Here is a 17,251-nt window from a genome sequence, read left to right as displayed (position 1 = left end):
CAGGAACACAAACATGAACTCCTGACACTGTAGTGGTAAAATCATTGTTTGGGGATCGGCCCCACTTGCCTCCCTTTTTCCAGCACTGCGCCGGTCTCACCGCAGCTTGCTCTGCCTCCATTGAACCAATGAATCTCTATGGGGAACATTCAGCGTCCCCATGCCTAGGGTGGATACTGAATGGCAGTGCTGCTTACTGTGGCCATTGCCCTACCCAAAAGGGAAATTCTAGTGTAGAGTGATTTATTTAAAGACTTAGGGTTTTTGGGGTAACGGGTGGCCAGCAGTCATGTGGGGAATCCCTTGAATCCCCGCGCTAGAGAACTGGAAGTAAGCCCGAGTAGTCGTTATAAAGGTCAGTCATAAAGTGAGGACTACCTGTAAATGAAACACAGAGGTTTATTCACTAAATTGTGAACTATGAAGAGATGACATTGAAATGACATATTTAATGTCAAAATAGAAAAAAAACATCAAAAATTAGGTTGTTTTCCAATTTTGCGATTTATGACTAAACTAATAAAATTTCCTGTCAGTTCATAGTGTCAGAAAAACAAAGCGGTTTTCCTGACACTATAGTGCCCTGAGGGTGCCCCCACCCTCAGGGTCCCCCTCCCGTGGCGCTGAAGGGGTTAAAACCTCTTCAGCCACTTACCTTAATCCAGCGCTGGGCTCCCTCGGCGCTGGTGACCTGTCCTCCCCGTCCGACGTCAGCTCCCCCGTCCGTCACTGGAGCCGAATGCGCATTCAAAGTGTCCACAGGAAAGCATTTCTCAATGCTTTCCTATGGACGCTCTGCGCGATGGAGGCGAAATTTGCCTCCAGCGTCGCAGATGTGCCTCTAGTGGCTGTCTGGAAGAGGCTGGATTAACCCCAAATGTAAACATAGCAGTTTCTCTGAAACTGTTATGTTTACATGTGAAGGGTTAAAACCTGAGGGACCCGGCACCCAGACCACTTCATTGAGCTGAAGTGGACTGGGTGACTATAGTGTCCCTTTAAGTGAATAAACCCCACAGTTTTAAATTTCATTCTAGTTGAATAACTTGAAATATATTTTTCCATTTGCACATTTTGACATGTACTTGATATGTTATATTAACACGCAGAAATAACTACATCAAACATCATACACCACTCCTGCATTATTTAGTATAGTGAGCTATCATGTACTTCCAAAAATGCAATACTAACAAAACAATTATACTTAATCTATTTTTTTCCCTATGCATTCTATTTTTTTTTCTAAACATGGATCCAGATGTGAAGAAAAAAATAAAAGATGAAAAATAAAACACATTCACTATTTTTCCATGGAAAATTAGTTAAAGGCTAAAGTTCTAAATTTGCAATCACTATGGAAATGTTCCTGCCAATCGCACCACTTTTGGAACTTTGTCACTGAATCACTCTTTATACATAACCCCCACCGTCTCTGTTCTAGTTCACTATCATATTTGAGGGTGTAATAAAGCCCCGTAGAAATTCCTGTTAAGTCCCACAACCTCTGTGCGATAGGAATAGCGGGAAAAGTGTCTGCCTGATGTGGCACTGAAGATACTTTATTTGAACTGGACAGCTGTCTTGTTACGACATCTGGCCTGAAAAACATGCTTCTATTCAAATAATAAATATAATGACAATTACTCTTTATGGATCATTATTGTCTTTCTGCACCTTGTTGCACTTTCACCAATATGTGTATGCCTTTTGTTTGAGGGACTTAAAGCGGCACTGTCACCGTTTGGGAATTTGCAAAGATCCTGAACGTTGACATCGGCTGCTGGGAGTCCGGTGTGACACCAGAGAGGGCTGGGCTTACATAAACCTTACCCTTGCGGGCGCCGCCATTATATTCTGGCGGGTCCTCTTCTGCTCCTGGTGCTTCAGTGCCAGAAGTCAATGTCACTGCTTACTCTCATGCATGTGAAACCGCGGGATCCTTCATGGACATAGCCAACATCCTGCAGCCGACACTGGCTGGCGTAGGGAAATTACGTAAAACTTTGTTTTATGTTTCTAGTTAGAAATAGATGAAAAAAAAAAAAAAAGAGGAAGACAGAGAAGGAAAGAGAAGTGGAAGCGATTGGGAAAATTTAAGCACGGCACAACAGTGCCGCTTTAAGTAGTTTAATTGCATGTACAATATGTCTCATCTATGCTCCCCTTTTTAGTTATTAACGCTTTTATTGTGGCAAGTATAGTCACATACATAGATTGTGGAAACATGGCTTACAGAATGTTATAGTTTGTATAAGGCAGCATTGACAATGCAAGAATGTACAGTTTTGGCGTATAGCTGTTACTTGCTTCATTTTTCACGTTGCTCATTAGAGTCTATCTATACTTGGTGTCCCCCAATAAAAGTAGGTGCAACTGTCACAACTTATAACCAAATTATTGTTAACTAGAACCGTAGCCTTAGTTTTGGTTTTCCCCCTCCCCATAGAGTTTGCCTCTGCGTGCCATTTCCCAGTTTGCGGCCCTCACCCCTCCTGCCTTCTCCCTGTGAGAACGTTGCGAGGATATCCCCCTGTTCCCTACTTCGGGGGAATCTGATACATAATGTCGTTGGTGTAGTGTATGCGTCATACTATCTATTTGCTGGTTGCATATGTGGCTATTGCCTGAGCAGCGTTCCCCTCTAGTGTGTGGTTCTCTTGGTCTCGTTTGTTCGGGGCTTTCTGGTTTTGTCCCCGTCCCCCCGTCCGCTGTAGTATGTGGGGTATTATCCCCTCTACCCTCCGTGTTAGGATTAGTTTCCTGTTTGCGTTAGTGTGCCGTTCTCGTCTGCTGTGTAAATGTCCCTTGGTTGCTCCCCTTTTTAGAGTCTAAACAAATGTACTTGGACAATGGTCTGTGCATGTAGCCTCTCTGGTAGTTGTTGACTGTTTGTCTTCCAGGTATTACAGTGATCAAACATGACTCTGAAAGCAGAGAGAGAGTTTCTCCCTGTGCAGCTCCAGGATGTTATTCTAGGATCATCACATATAAAGGTGCTTCTGTGGATCAACTTCGTTCACTGACAAGTGTATCCGAGTCCTGTGAACAGTTTGTGAGGGTGAGTGATGCATACCTCCCAAGTGTCCTTAATTAGAAAGGGAAAAGTCCCTTGTAGGGACCCACATCAATATGTCCCCTCTTTGCAATCCAATTGTCCCCCTTTCTACACGCTCCATTTTGTTACTTACAGTAATGTATCTTTAAACTACTATAAATGTATTTAGAATTCAGTGTAAATAAAATAGATTGCTCTTGTTCTATATTACATTTTAGTTGTATGAATTGCTATAGTAAGTTACCTAAAACGGCCCTGCCCTGCCTGGCCACACCCCCACTCACACCCCTAAAATTAAAGTGCCCCTTTATGTCCATTTAAAGTGTTGGGAGGTATGGCGGTGCAATGGCACGGTGTTTGTCAGCACTGGGTAGCTGCTAATCTTAATGTGATGGGTTAGAATTCAGTAAGGATTACACAGAATACAACAGAGAACATGTATACATTAGCACTCCTACAGAAATTAGATTGTGACAAAGCAGTCTCAGTGGTAGTTAGAACACAATCCAAATTACTAAAATTAGAGAATGCCAAATTAATGGATTACTATAACCAAAACGCAGTGTTTTACTAAAACACTATTTTAAGTTGGAGTAACCCTTGTTGGTTTGCTCCATACCGCCCCCCCAAAATAAAATATACAAACCATCAAATAATGATAAACTCACCTTTATTCAGCTCAAGGTCACATTGTCCAGTAGTCTGATCCACCTCTGGAAACATCACTTGCCCTCACAGGAGCCGTAGGGTGTCAGTGAGGCTGGACTGAGAGGTGAATTTGGGCATGTTTGTAGAAATATTTGTATTCAATATTAGTTATTACAGTCTGATTATGTATCTCCTTCTTATCATCTTAGCTTGAGTGTCGGAATATCCATTTTCTGAATGGACCATGGGGTTGGTGGGTCTCCAGTGATGGACAGCAAATAACTTCTTGGGGTGGAGCCACCACAAATAGTGGAAGATGTGCATGTGGAGAAAATGGTAATGACATACAATTTAAAGTTAATTTAAACATGTATTTTCTTTCTTTCTTAGCCTTAAGCTGAGGGCGGCTAGTGAAGAGGATGTTCTTAGGCATGTTTGATTTCTATTTTTATAAACCAGGTAACTGTGCTGTGGGGATCAGTTCATGTAACTGTGATGCTAATGACGATGTTTGGAGGATGGATGAAGGAGCTTTAACAGACAAGTCAATTTTGCCAGTTCGAGAAGTTAGATTTGGAAATACAAGGAATGTGCCAATGCAAATGGCATTTCACAATATAGGCAAATTACGGTGCTGGGGAACAGGTAAGCAGTCAGTAATATTTGCTTTATAATGCATCTGATATCGAGGTGTCCATTCATGTATACCTTATACATTCTAACGTACTGTCACTAAGACTATTCAGCATGAAGTAAGTGAATAATTTTTTCGAACTTGCTGATTTTACTATATTTAGCATTATTTATATAAACACAAAGAAATATTAATGCTGTAAAGGATACTACAATTCCATCCTTGCAGACTAACACTATTAGTGAGGATACAAGACCCTCTGATTAATAGGGTCGCCAAGAATTTCTTTATAGTCTGTAAAATATCCTTGTTTCAGATTGCACCGAATCGTGAGTGTGCAGTTATTAAAACTATTGTTGCTATATTTTGCTCAAGTTTCAGAGCCCCCTGTCTTAGAGTCATGTGCTGCTCTGAAAAAGACTGGTATTTCAGACTCTGGGCGGTATTCTATTGATCCAGATGGTGTTAACCATGGAGTTGACCAGTTTGAGGTGTACTGTGATATGTCGTCAGACTCAGGTAACTACGCTTGATTTAACGTGTAGAGATAACAGTACAGTTTTACAAATATTACTTTACAATGCTTGCAATGGTGTACCATTTCTAGTGTGATCTCAGCTTTATAGTAGGCTTGCAGTATCTAACTTGGGGAAAGAAAAAGGATCAGTCCCTAAACAACAGATAAAACTAACAATGCACCCCTCAATATACACAAATCTGCAATGAACGTTATTGGAAGTACTCAAGATATAAAAAATGCTCCCAGTCAATGAATTCAGTACAGACATGAATAGTCCTTATGTCACTAATATGGAAGTAGGAAAAAGATGAGACTGAACCTAGCCAGCCTAGGTCTTCTTTGGCACTTTCCCTCTCCTGTTTGATTAATGTCCTCAACATTTGAGATATGCTTTTAATGGCAAGAGGCTTAATACTCCCCACAAGTGTAGACTTCTCATGCATGGCCTGCAATCCTCTATGGTGGAGATAGTATGTGTCCAACAGACTCATTTCTGCATAAGGACCCCTCTGGAATGACAATCTTATTTATACTCTCAACCGTTCCACGCCTATACACCCACTAACCCAAATGGTGTTTCATTTTATTCCACAAAGATTAGGTGTTTACATCTTCGAGGTAATTTTCAGAGGTTTTATCCTTTCTTTTCTTCTGAACTGGATAGAGGCAGTGCAATGGGAGTATGCGCCTCGGTAGTCCCCCATGGGCATGCCAATACTTTCCAGAACAACAATACATGTAGCATAAAATTGTAACTCAGATTCACATATATCATTTGGTTTCAAGCATTTTTCATTTCAGTTTAATTTTACAAAATAAGAAAAACGAATAAATATATATTTTCGGTTAATTGTGTACTAATTACTTTGTTGGTTATTTATGATGGTTCACTAATTTTTATGTATGTTTCATTAGCATTTTTTGCCCAGCTTTATAAAATGCAATTCTGAAACCCCTCCCCAATAAACTTTTATTTAGCGGTGCTCTGATGGATTTACACACCAAAATCTGTAATGTTAAGATGGCGTTTATTTGTATTTGTGTTTGTGAATAAATATGTTGTCTTGGACCATGGGGCTACACTCTATGTTTTTTTTTTGTTTTTGTTTTTTGTGTTCAGGTATAACTGTGATAGGTCATGACAGTGAGCGTCGCACTCGTGTAACGCCTTGCGAAGAAGCAGGATGCTATAGGTGGGAGCTTAAATATACTGCTAATCTCTCACAGCTCAATGCGCTCACTAAAGTATCAGAAAGCTGTGAACAGTTTGTAAGGGTAAGCACTAAGTGAAATCACAAGTAGACTAGACTCGGTACCACTAAAACTACGACTTGCATGACTAACCTTTTCAGCCAAATTAATATGTTTCTCAGTCATCTGCTAAGCTCACACTCTACGATTGGCAGTGCATACCTCTAAATAGACGCTTTATACAAACATCATTCTCTGTGGTGCCATTACTGTTAATAATATTTCTTTACTCAGACAATTCATTTTTAACTGTACTTTTTAGAAAAAATATATTTGTTTTTTGTAGAAATAGAAGATAGATATGGTAATAAGAAAATCAGAATATCAACACAATAACGTAGAATAAGGACAGAAACAATTATTTTACATACACAAGGTGTCATTGAGTAAATAGAAAAGATAATATGACTAGGCTTCTTTTAAAAATGTGCTAAAGAGAATGTCACAAAATGATGGAGAAGAGAGGATTCTGGTATCAGTTTTACTGTTTACATTGAAACTCTCTTGGGCAGCCCTAATTGTAAGAGGACAAAAACGAGAGCAAGGGTGGAACAGTGCTAGAGAAACTGAAAGACTTGTATACCTAAAAATACTTTTTTGGTACCTTTGCATTTTTCATTGCATATTTTATATCCTTTTACTGCTATTTTAGTTATTTATTGGTTTTATTTGGTGCTACCTGTATCATTTTGTTTAGCTTTCTACTGAAGGGTTTGAGGGTTACCCTATTTTCAGGTGTGCAGCCTTTTTTTAAATCAGTTTCTGTAGCGCTTTTCCACGCTTGCTCTTTTTTTTACCCCCAATTGTAAGTAGTTAATCTGTTTTAGAAAGTTTCAGCTTCTTATCTGGTTCCTGCTTAGGAGCTTCTCGTAGTGATGGGTGTAAGGCTGGTAGTGCAGGGCTAGCTCATTGGCTGAATGTAACAGTTCTCAGCCAATGTGTTAAGCCCTGTACACCATGCTTAGCTCAAAAAGAGAGCTTCCTACTCTCTGAAAGCTGAGGGCACTTCTGTCACCATAGCCACTGCATCACATTGTAGTGGTTATGGTGCTTTATGTGTTCCTTTACGAAATATGCAAGTAATTATTACATACTAATGGTGTCAGTTGTATGATTCAGTTGCTAATTTGCTAATGAAATTTATTTAATAATACATTGTTGCTAAAAAGCCGTTTTTGCCCCTATGAAAAGGACATTTGTAAGATAGTAAACTGACTTACAGCTACAGTCACGCTAATGCACTTTACAATTACGCTATTATATTTTATAGTCACAACTGTTGTTTTGTAGACTTTGCGTACAGAGCAATTTATTAATGAGTCATCAGAATAAAAAAAGAGGAATATTATGCCCTGAATAAATATATTCCAAAGATGCTGCAATCAAAAATACAAACATATTCCTGAGAATGAATGCAAAATCTTGGTGATCAATACGAAAAAACCCTATACAAACATAGTGTAGGATTAAATGAAGTGTTAGATAGTAAATGTATATAAATGTATCCATATAGACATTACTATGCATTTAATAGTATTCCATATTGTTTTGGTATATATCGCTTTAGCTTGATTGCCGTCACTTGCGTTTCCTCCAGTCTGGCTGGGGCTGGTGGGTTTCCTGGGATGGAAAGAAGATGAATTACTGGGGAGGGGCTAATCCGGCCTCTGGGGGCTGTGCATGTGGAAAATCAGGTATGTAAATACTCACTAAAATATACAGTTCTACTTTAAATACAGGGTTGCCCAGAAGTAGGTATACAGTATAGGTGAAATTGCAATATAAGTTCTAAATTCTATCTGCCCTCCGCTATCCTTCCCAACTGCCACACTGACATTTAAATTCCTGAGATGTAAAATCCACTTTGCTGTGTGTCAGTGTGTATGTGTACCCATATAGTCTGCTGTGATGAATTTCACTGATTCATCTGTAGACCAACTTTTGGGCCACCGCCGATATATTATCAGACATCTGGTTTAGGTGAGCTGTGTGGTACACGGAATGTTGAAAGGTTCTGGATTTAGACTTGCTGCCCCATGTATGGTCCCTCAATTTGTAACACTACCAGTATCTCTAATCTGGTAAATTGTCCCCGAAGTAGAGGCTTCCACAAGTCACCATTTGATTCCTGAGCCAGCTCTGCAACATGTTTGCCTGGAAAATTACAGTCCAGTGAATCTGGTTTATCCTGGGGATTGTACTACAACATGTAGCTCTTTGGCCAGATGTTTTAATTGAGAAAATTGTTAAACACTTGATTCATGTAAATGGAAGGTCCAAGTTGCAAATTGTATAGTTTTTATAATGCATCTCAACAGTGCAGTTAAAAAACTATGCATTTACTTGTTTTCAAAAAAAATATTTTATAAAAGTCAAGTTTCTGGAGCTAAGCTAGTCTGTGCAGCGTCCAAGAAAATGCATTGTGAACACATTGGCTATAATATAACTTATGAGCATTTATTCACATTTGAAAGCTATATAAACAAACATGAAAATAGCTATTTCTATGTAAAATGTCAATAATGAAATAAAGAGGTTTTTACAAATTATGTGGAAAAAAACACGATATATTACAATGATGTTGGGCTACAAAATGTCCCAAGTGTGTAGGCTTTCATGGGACAATATTTAGAGGCTTGATGGTGTCTTCTTGTGAAATACATATCTCACACAGGAGGCTGCTGGTAGGTAGCAATTCTTTATTCCAGCAATTAGCAGCACTGAATAGCTCTGAGCAGAGTGATAGAAAAGACGCCACCAACATATGATAGAAAGACGTCACCAAAACACTCCGATGTTTATTCAAATTGAACATAAGATGGAGAAAGGAAATGTCTAAGGTAGAGGTCTCAAACTGTAAGCGTCCTTGCTTAACCTATCACCGCGAGCGGCCTTTTCTGGTACCTGTCCGCGAATTGCGGCTATCCCCGCCGCCGCTGCCCAGACTGACAGTGTTTCTGACGCTGCACGCTCCAAGGCAGCTTCCTTATATGTGTGCCGAACCCGGTCATGTGACCCGGCACACAGTGATGACCTCAGAAATCACAAGAGAGGGAAGAAACACCTCACACGTGTTGTGATTAACACTAATTGGAGGTTAGCCAATCAGACACACCCTGTGTGTTTATAAGCTAACGTCCCCGTTGCCTTCCAGACACTCTCAAATATACATTTGGCTCTGCCTCCAGCCTGCCTCCACCCTGCCTCCTTGCCTGAGAAAATCAGAATTGCCAATGGGAGAGCATTGTGATTGGCTGACATCATCAATTTTGATAATGTCAGCAAAGGAGGCAGATCAAGGGGAGGGCCAAACGTGAGGAGCCCTGCACGGCACTAAAAAAGGTGAGTAAATCACGTTTCTGAGGTAAGGGGGGGAAGGTTAGAGCTATAGTGTCAGGAATACACTATACATTGCAAGATATACACACACACACACAAATCAACACCAAACACCACGCAATGCTGCATTAAGAAGAATTATGTAGTCTGAGGCCGGTAGATTGCGACTATAGGGAAATTGGTATAGAAATATAGGGAGTCTATGTCATTGACAAAAGGGAAGGTGAAATAAAGTAAATTAACTATGAAATGGTTGGCTGAGCTGTCAGATTACAGGGGCGTAATTTCTTCACCAAAATGTATTCAATAAGCTTAAGTAGTTTTAGTGCTTAGACTCTCCTTAAAAATATAAAAAAATTATATATAAAAAAAAATATTTGGAGAGCATCTTCTAGGGAACACATGTTTGTCTTTCAATTGCATTGATTTGAATGCAACTGTGGATTTCTTTTAAAATTAAAAACATGCAGGGTTATTCAATAAACTACAAATTGTAGCAAGTAAAAGCTGGAAGGAAAAATTGAGGCTAAAATAGTCTTAAACTGTGATTGTAGCTTAGTGGATTTTTTTTTTCTTGATTAGCTATTTTAAACAATTTTTTCCCATTCTCATTATAAATTGCTATAATTTGGTGTTTTATAAATAATCTTAATATTAAAAAATAATAAATTATGTAGGAAACTAAAAAAAAAAAAATTCCTTATAAATATGCACAGCCTGCCAGGGGGGCAGAAAAGGATACTGTAGGTGAGTGAAAACAAAGGTTTACAGATCACAAAATTCTGAAAGGCTTATTTTCGTTCCAACGTGTCATTATTCGTCATTTGTAAATCTGCATTTTCTGCTTGTGTTCCTGTGTGCTTTAATATGTTCATTCCACCTCTAGAATTCACTAGGTGGCAGTATAGGACTATTAATAATGTATCCCTTTTACATTTGTTCATTGATGGTTTTTCTCCCATATGCTAAGTTTCAAATACTATATGCTAAATGTATAGCTGAAAGGCCAGGCAAAACTTCAGGACAAAAATAAAACTCAAATGTTATTCAGTTTATAACTGTTTACAGTTTATAAACCTGGTAATGTTTCAACCCACAAGTGGTCAAAAATTATTTCTTTACCCCAGAAAGGCAGTCATATATATCTTTGTCTCACAATGCTATTATCCCCCTAGTTAAAAATTATATCCCTGTATATTATGTTTTTGCAAATATTTATCCAATTGCTGTTTAAACATCTGTATAGACTCTGATAAAAACCCACTTTTCAGTCAGAGAATTCCACATCCTTATTGCTCTTACTGTAAAAATCCCTTTCCTTTGCCTTAGACTTAGACTAAATCCCCTTTCGTCCAGTCTAAATGCGTGACTTCAAAATAAACATGCCAACTTCCTTTGTTTGCAGTTGTGCAACAGCATACATTAACCATTTCAGTCCCATTACCAAACTTTACTTAAAAGGCAGCATAAGAAAGCATTGGGAGGCTTTTAAGCATGCGCTGCAAAATGCCATGCTACACCAATCAGTATCTCCTCAGAGTGATGTATTGAATCAATGCATCTCTGTGGGGAACATTCAGCGCCTCCATGCAGAGCGTGGAGATGCTGAAACGTTAGTGCTGCCCCAGGAAACATCTCTAGTGGCAGTCTGAGTGACTGAAAAGACAGTGCTTACATTAAAAAGCCTACAGGGGCAGGCTGTAGACACCAGAACAACTACATTAAGCTGTATTTATTCTGGTGATTATAGTGTCCCTTTAATATATGAAGGCCATTGGACTGAAACATTAACTATATGTGAAAGCATATCTGCTTCAAATGTGGTTCTTTTGTTTATTTTGAAGCTCTATGAGTGCTTTCCTTCACTATAAAGAACTGATTTTCAATTTCAAGTTATCTTCTTTTGTTTTAAATATTTTTATTGTAGTCATGTCATAAGCTTGGTTAACAAAAATTTTTTGATGTAGACTGTATTCGCCTGCGCAGAGGCGTGGTTCTCGGTACATTGTTATAAGCCGTTGGTTGCCTGCGCAGAGGCGGGTTTGCGGTTTGCGGTGTCTTGTGTTTCTAGTAGTATTGTGCCCTTGGGTCACTGATGTGTTTCTCGTCGTGTTGGCCCCTTCTACTACGTCGGCCTTACATTCGGTCTGAGTGTTGGACGGATGTGTTAGTGTGTGCGTCTGTTTTGGGGAGTTTGGGTCGTTGTTTTAGCGTTTTTCGGATGTGTTCATGTAGGATGTTCGGGGAGTTGTTTGTGACATGTCATCATGTCTTATTTGATCTTGTCCTGTCACTGTGTCTCCATGTTGTGTGTGTCAATATGTCAAGTTATCTTTTGTACATAACTAGGCTGGTATATAATTTTTCAAGTGCTGCAACATAAAACATGTTACATTCGTGAGACATTGCTGAACACAAATATGTGTACTTTATTGCAGTAAAGGCTACCAGTATTCACAGTTAAAATGCCACACAGAATTTGGAAAATAACATTTCTTAATTCCTCACACATTTTTACATTTTATTTATATTAAATCATGTTCCATATCTAAATTTTTGATGTGAAATTAAAGCCCTTAATCTACTAAACAAAATGATATACAATAAGTGAGGGTGCACTTAATATGAAAGAGGTAAATTATGGTTGAACAGACAAATCGCACAGATTCATGTTTTGCTTTGTTCAGAACTTATAATTGCCTTCGTCCTTAAAAGAGGTTAAAATTAAAAAAAAAGGTGATGCTAAATTTTCAAGACAATATCCCATGATTCCCTTTTAGGAAACCAAAATATTTTCCATAAAACAGGGAAAAGATGCTGCAAACAACATTTCTGCTCGCTTCAAGGCGTTGAACTGTAGAAGCTGATATATGAGGATATCAGTATATATAACAAGTGCTTTTTCAATTCAAGAGGACAGTTCCATGTAAAATTTAATATCAGTAAAGTATTCTATTCTAAGTTTTAGCCCAGTGACTTTTATTATTCCAATGACTTGAGACATATTTTGATATTAAACTAGTCGTTGGTTGATTGGCATTTCTAAACCTTTTTAGATCAGGTCAGGCCACTAGCTTGAATACCTCACTTGAATGGCAATAATTTGGATCTGCAGGTAACAGTTCTTCAAACATGTAACTACAAACACTGACAATATGTCTGTGGATATGTGCCCCTGCCCAGTCCAATGTAATTAGTTTTCTTGTTTAAGAATTGTATTTGTGACGAAGTGCCCTTCGCCACTTGTGCCTGGAGGGGACTACTGGCTAGCCTCCTGCTTTCCGACTATGGCCCCTGTGCTGATAGCTGTATTTTACCCGGCAGAAAGGTTTATTTGTGTATTTCTGCCGGGGCGCTCAGGACTTTCAGTATGTGAGTAGTGCTACCCCAGATAGCTATGCCATGGAGCCTATTCGTGTAACGAAAGACTATGGAAAAGACTTTGGCTCCATGGCGATTGAACTGTATGTATGTGATCTGAGCGCCATTCTGCAATAATGTGCGCTCAGATCTAAGCTATCTGGAGATATGTTGCATGTATATGTTTTATGTAGTAATTGTAACATTGTGTAATTGTATGTCTTTTTGTAACCATGTGGTTAATGGAGTCTTGCCTCTGTCCTGGGAGATAATTTGATTACTTCCCAATTATCTCCAGGATAGAGAGGAGGGATTGTGATGTTACTGTGGGAGTGTTTTGTTTGTATTGTCTGTGATTGGCTAATATCCAATATGTGTCCCATTGTTCCATCAGGTCCCCTAGGGGAGTGTCAACCTGTTGGATACTTGCATAAATACCGGGCAGGTAGCCCTCAATAAAGCAGACCTACTTGCACCTTTCTTGAAGCCTTGGCTCATGCTTGGGGGAAGGAATACCTACACTCTGGGGATTGCTATAATCACTTACTCCCCAGAGTAAGCTCTTGTAATAGCTTGATTTGTTCCTGCTACGCTCTCTGGATTTAGGAGAGGTTCATCCACTGGGAGCTGGATCCTGGTCGTGGATTCAGGGTGGGTGAGAGACGGCGAAACCCCAGTGCAGCTGCCTCGCTGGAAGTAGGGTCCGCAGTGCTGAGGGTGTCGGTTGGAGTGCTCAGAGTCCTCGGCAAGCGCTAGTAGCATCGATTGACGGAGGTACTCTGTCAGAGTGCCAGCGGTCCGTCCGTCACAGTATTGAAATAAAAAGTGTAGAAAAATAAAGCCCACTTACTACAAAAAACAACTGTAGGAGGCACCATAGCGCTAGTTACACATAATCACGATATGCATACTCTTAAAGGCATCCAAGTAGGAGAATGTTTTAAGACAAATAACAAAACCTTTAAATCAGAGGTAAAGAAACCAGGCTATGTTATTAACAGAAAACTATAGGTAAGGATTCTATTGCATATAACTGTTTTGTTGTTTTATTGAAGAGAAAATGTAAGCCACAAAACAAATTCAACTTCAGGTACACATTCATACAGGGATAGGCAACCTTCGGCACTCCAGATGTTGTGGACTACATCCCCCACAATGCTCTCACACCCATATTGCTGGCAAAGCATCATGGAGGTGTAGTCCAAAACATCTGGAGTGCCGAAGGTTGCCTATGCCTGCCGGACTAGACTGACAGCAACATTTTTTTACTACTTTTATACTTACCTAAGGATCACTTCCGCCAGCTGTAAATTAGCATGTGAAAATGGACGACACAGATAAACCACACAGCTTGGTGGTCCGCCATGAACACGATATTTGTAGTCTTTACTACTGTGTTAAGAATGGCATTATAATTACTATAGGAATGAATTTAATGTATCCAGCATTCACAATGTGTAGATGTAATTAATTCCATATATATGTAGAAAACATAGTCATATTTGTTATTCAGGTGCACTTTAAAGAGTTCAGCAACCAATATGCAAAAGTTTAGGAGTGCTAGAATACATATCCAAGTGTGAAAATTATTACAAATAGGTTTAAAGGGATAATGGACTTTTCTGTATGGTGTGCTGGAGACTTTTTATTTTCTTATATATTTTAATAGTGGTCGGTTGGTATTTGGAAGCATCTTTGATGCATAAGGAAAAATCCAGCAAGATAATTCTCGTGCCAAAGCCATTACTTTGATGCTTTAATCGTTGGTCCCTTAGCACAGACTAGCTGTTCATACTTCATAATGGTGCTGACGATTTATGGAGTCAAATGATGGAGAGAACTTTGTATCTATTTTAATAAAGGTTCATCTCTATGTATTCTACAAACTTCCCAAAGGTCTCAATTTGGTGGGACATTCTCATATTTATGGTAATTTCAGGGCACTGCACCAATTAACAGAGCACTTTAAGAGCTCTCTAGGCATGTGCAGTACTGATTAAATGAAGATCCAGTCCCTTAGCTAAACCAACTAACAAACACTATAGTGATAGGACAAACCTGTAAACATGTCCCTAACTAGATTTAGGCCTCCAATGAGCAGTACAAATTAGTAAAATAAATTTTACTTAGCTTTTTCCAAAACTTTGTGCTACTACCTATTACTACCCACTCCACAACCACCCCAGACGTCATTGTAAAGTCATTGCTTCCTTGGCAATCGGCCAATCCAATGCTCCTCATAGGAAAGCATTGAATTCAATGCTTTCCTATGAGCTGCATTTAATGACATTCAATCTCCTTATGGTCACATGACAGGAAGACAGCCACTAGACTAGACTAAACTTTGCTGTTTCTACAAAACTGGAATGTTTTACTTGCAGGGTTAAAACTACAGGATTCCTACACCCAGAGCTCTTCATTGAGATAAAGTGGTCTGGGTGAATTAAGTGGTCGTCCAAGGTATATATCAGTATAAGTAGTGTACCAAACTATATGTATCGTTAAACTATCAAGTAAATGTCTATATCTATGCTCTGACAACATCCTGGTTCTCTCCTCAGGAACATGTTCTTCACCGGATAAAATCTGTAACTGTGATAGTAATGACCACGTCTGGAGGACTGATGATGGATTCCTACGTGACAAGGAGGCCCTTCCAGTGCAAGCTGTCCATTTTGGTGATACTGATGAATTTCCTGTTGAGATGGCATACCACACTATCGGGAAACTGAGATGTAGAGGTCAAGAGATATAGATGCAGTTATTGTTCTATATTGCACACGTGATGTTCTGTTTTTTGTTTTGAATGTTCTTAAATTAAATTGGGACCTTCTCTTTAAAGGAACACTATAAACACCAAAACTAATGTATCTTTAAGAAGCAGTAACTTGCTCCTGCAGTCTCACTGCTCAGCTTATCAACTTAGGAGTCAAATAATTTTTGTTTCTGTTTATACAGCCTTAGCCACACCTCCCCTGACCGTGACTCACATAGCCTGCATTAAAATAATTATTTAATTTTCAATCAGATCCACACAGATTGTTTATTTTAGTTCTTATTTTCTGCTCTGTTAATTGAACTTTAATCACACACATAATTATTGGCATTTATATAGTGCCTACTTATATTCTGCAGCGCTTTACAATGGTATAAGGGAGGGAATTGAACAATAAATGAGAAACTGTTACCAATTATACAGGAACAATAGGTTGATGAGGACCCTGTTCAGACGAGCTTCCAATCTAGAGGTGGTGGGGTATAAAAACACAATCCGAAGAGTAGCATGGGGATAGCAATCAGGTGACAGGTTGGAAAATTAGCAGAATTGGAAGGTGAGACTTAAATGGTCAATGTACCCACTAATGAAGTTGGAAAATAAATAACAATTACCCTGGGAGTTCATAGGCTATTATAAAGAGGTGAGTTTTTAGGGACTTTTTTTTTTAAAAGAATGGAGACTAGGAGAGAGTTTGGTGAGGGGAGGCAGGCTGTTCCATATGAATGGTGTTGCCCACAAGAAGTCCTGCAAGTGTGATTAAGCTGTAGGGTATGAGCAGCAGACAGAAGGTCTCCGGCATAGCAGGGTGGTCAAGAAGGGAGATAGCTAAGAATTAGTGAAGAAATGTAGCAGAGCTTTGTAGGTAAGAATTAATATTTTTAATTGCATCCTATAGGGTACTTGAAGCCAGGGCAACAATTGAAACAGCAGTGAAATATCCTACAGGACAGAAAAATCAGCTTGGCAACAGCATTCATTAGACTGTAAAGAAGCTGTATGGTTTATGGCGAGACTCTAGCCTAAGCTACTTGCATTTTGCATGTTTCTATGGCCTTGCTAGTAGTGTATCACCATTTATTTCTCTTTTACTGATAGCATTGCAACAGCAGAATTGAATTCTGAACGTTGGTCAATCTCATTGTTTTAAACATTATTTCTGCTGTTGTAGACATGTCTAGCCTAGCCTCCTTGTATACACATGACCTTTGAAGCATAGACTGCTACACTACTGGTAATGAGCAATAGGGAGATGCATTTCATGTTACATGTAAGCTAGCCTATCTTACTAAAATGTTGAAGCATGTTATTATTTTACTATAAAATTGTGCTGTCAAATGTATGCCACAATGATGTTTAACACTGTTACTGTCTGGCTTGTCACAGCTGTCGTGGCTTTCACAAGCGTAATGTTATGCTCTGCACAGAAAAAATAAAGAATAAAAAAAAAAAAAAAGAAATGAAAAATTGAGCAAAATATGCAATAAAGTTGTTTTGGTGCTTAGAGTGTCTGTTTTTAAAGACCTGCATATTATCACTTAGACATGGGATGTTATAGGGATGGAAAGAAGAGAAATTTTAGAGTCACAAGGATGCTAGGGAGAAATGGGTAATGAAAGTACTGGCACCAGTGTCGTACATACCTCGGTCGCAGGGGTTGCAACT

General features: G+C 39.0%; 1 protein-coding gene across 2 annotated transcripts in view; it reads left to right on the top strand.

The window, feature by feature from the left end:
* LOC134607967 (uncharacterized) overlaps positions 1-15,938 on the top strand; it is a 30,773-nt gene extending 14,835 nt beyond the window's left edge. For both annotated transcript variants that reach the window (XM_063450571.1, XM_063450572.1), the window contains 7 exons: positions 2,904-3,061; positions 3,916-4,042; positions 4,166-4,351; positions 4,716-4,859; positions 5,981-6,135; positions 7,679-7,805; positions 15,372-15,938. In XM_063450571.1, the coding sequence (XP_063306641.1) occupies positions 2,904-3,061; positions 3,916-4,042; positions 4,166-4,351; positions 4,716-4,859; positions 5,981-6,135; positions 7,679-7,805; positions 15,372-15,565 (1,091 nt within the window). In that variant the 3' untranslated portion in view covers positions 15,566-15,938. The remainder of the gene's footprint in view (positions 1-2,903; positions 3,062-3,915; positions 4,043-4,165; positions 4,352-4,715; positions 4,860-5,980; positions 6,136-7,678; positions 7,806-15,371) is intronic.
* The last annotated feature ends 1,313 nt before the right edge of the window (positions 15,939-17,251 follow it).

This window comes from Pelobates fuscus, chromosome 4 (assembly GCF_036172605.1).
Source record: "Pelobates fuscus isolate aPelFus1 chromosome 4, aPelFus1.pri, whole genome shotgun sequence".
NCBI classification, from domain to species: domain Eukaryota; kingdom Metazoa; phylum Chordata; class Amphibia; order Anura; family Pelobatidae; genus Pelobates; species Pelobates fuscus.
The sequence above is the reverse complement of the archived record's forward strand: the minus strand, read 5'-3'. Positions and strand labels throughout refer to the sequence as shown.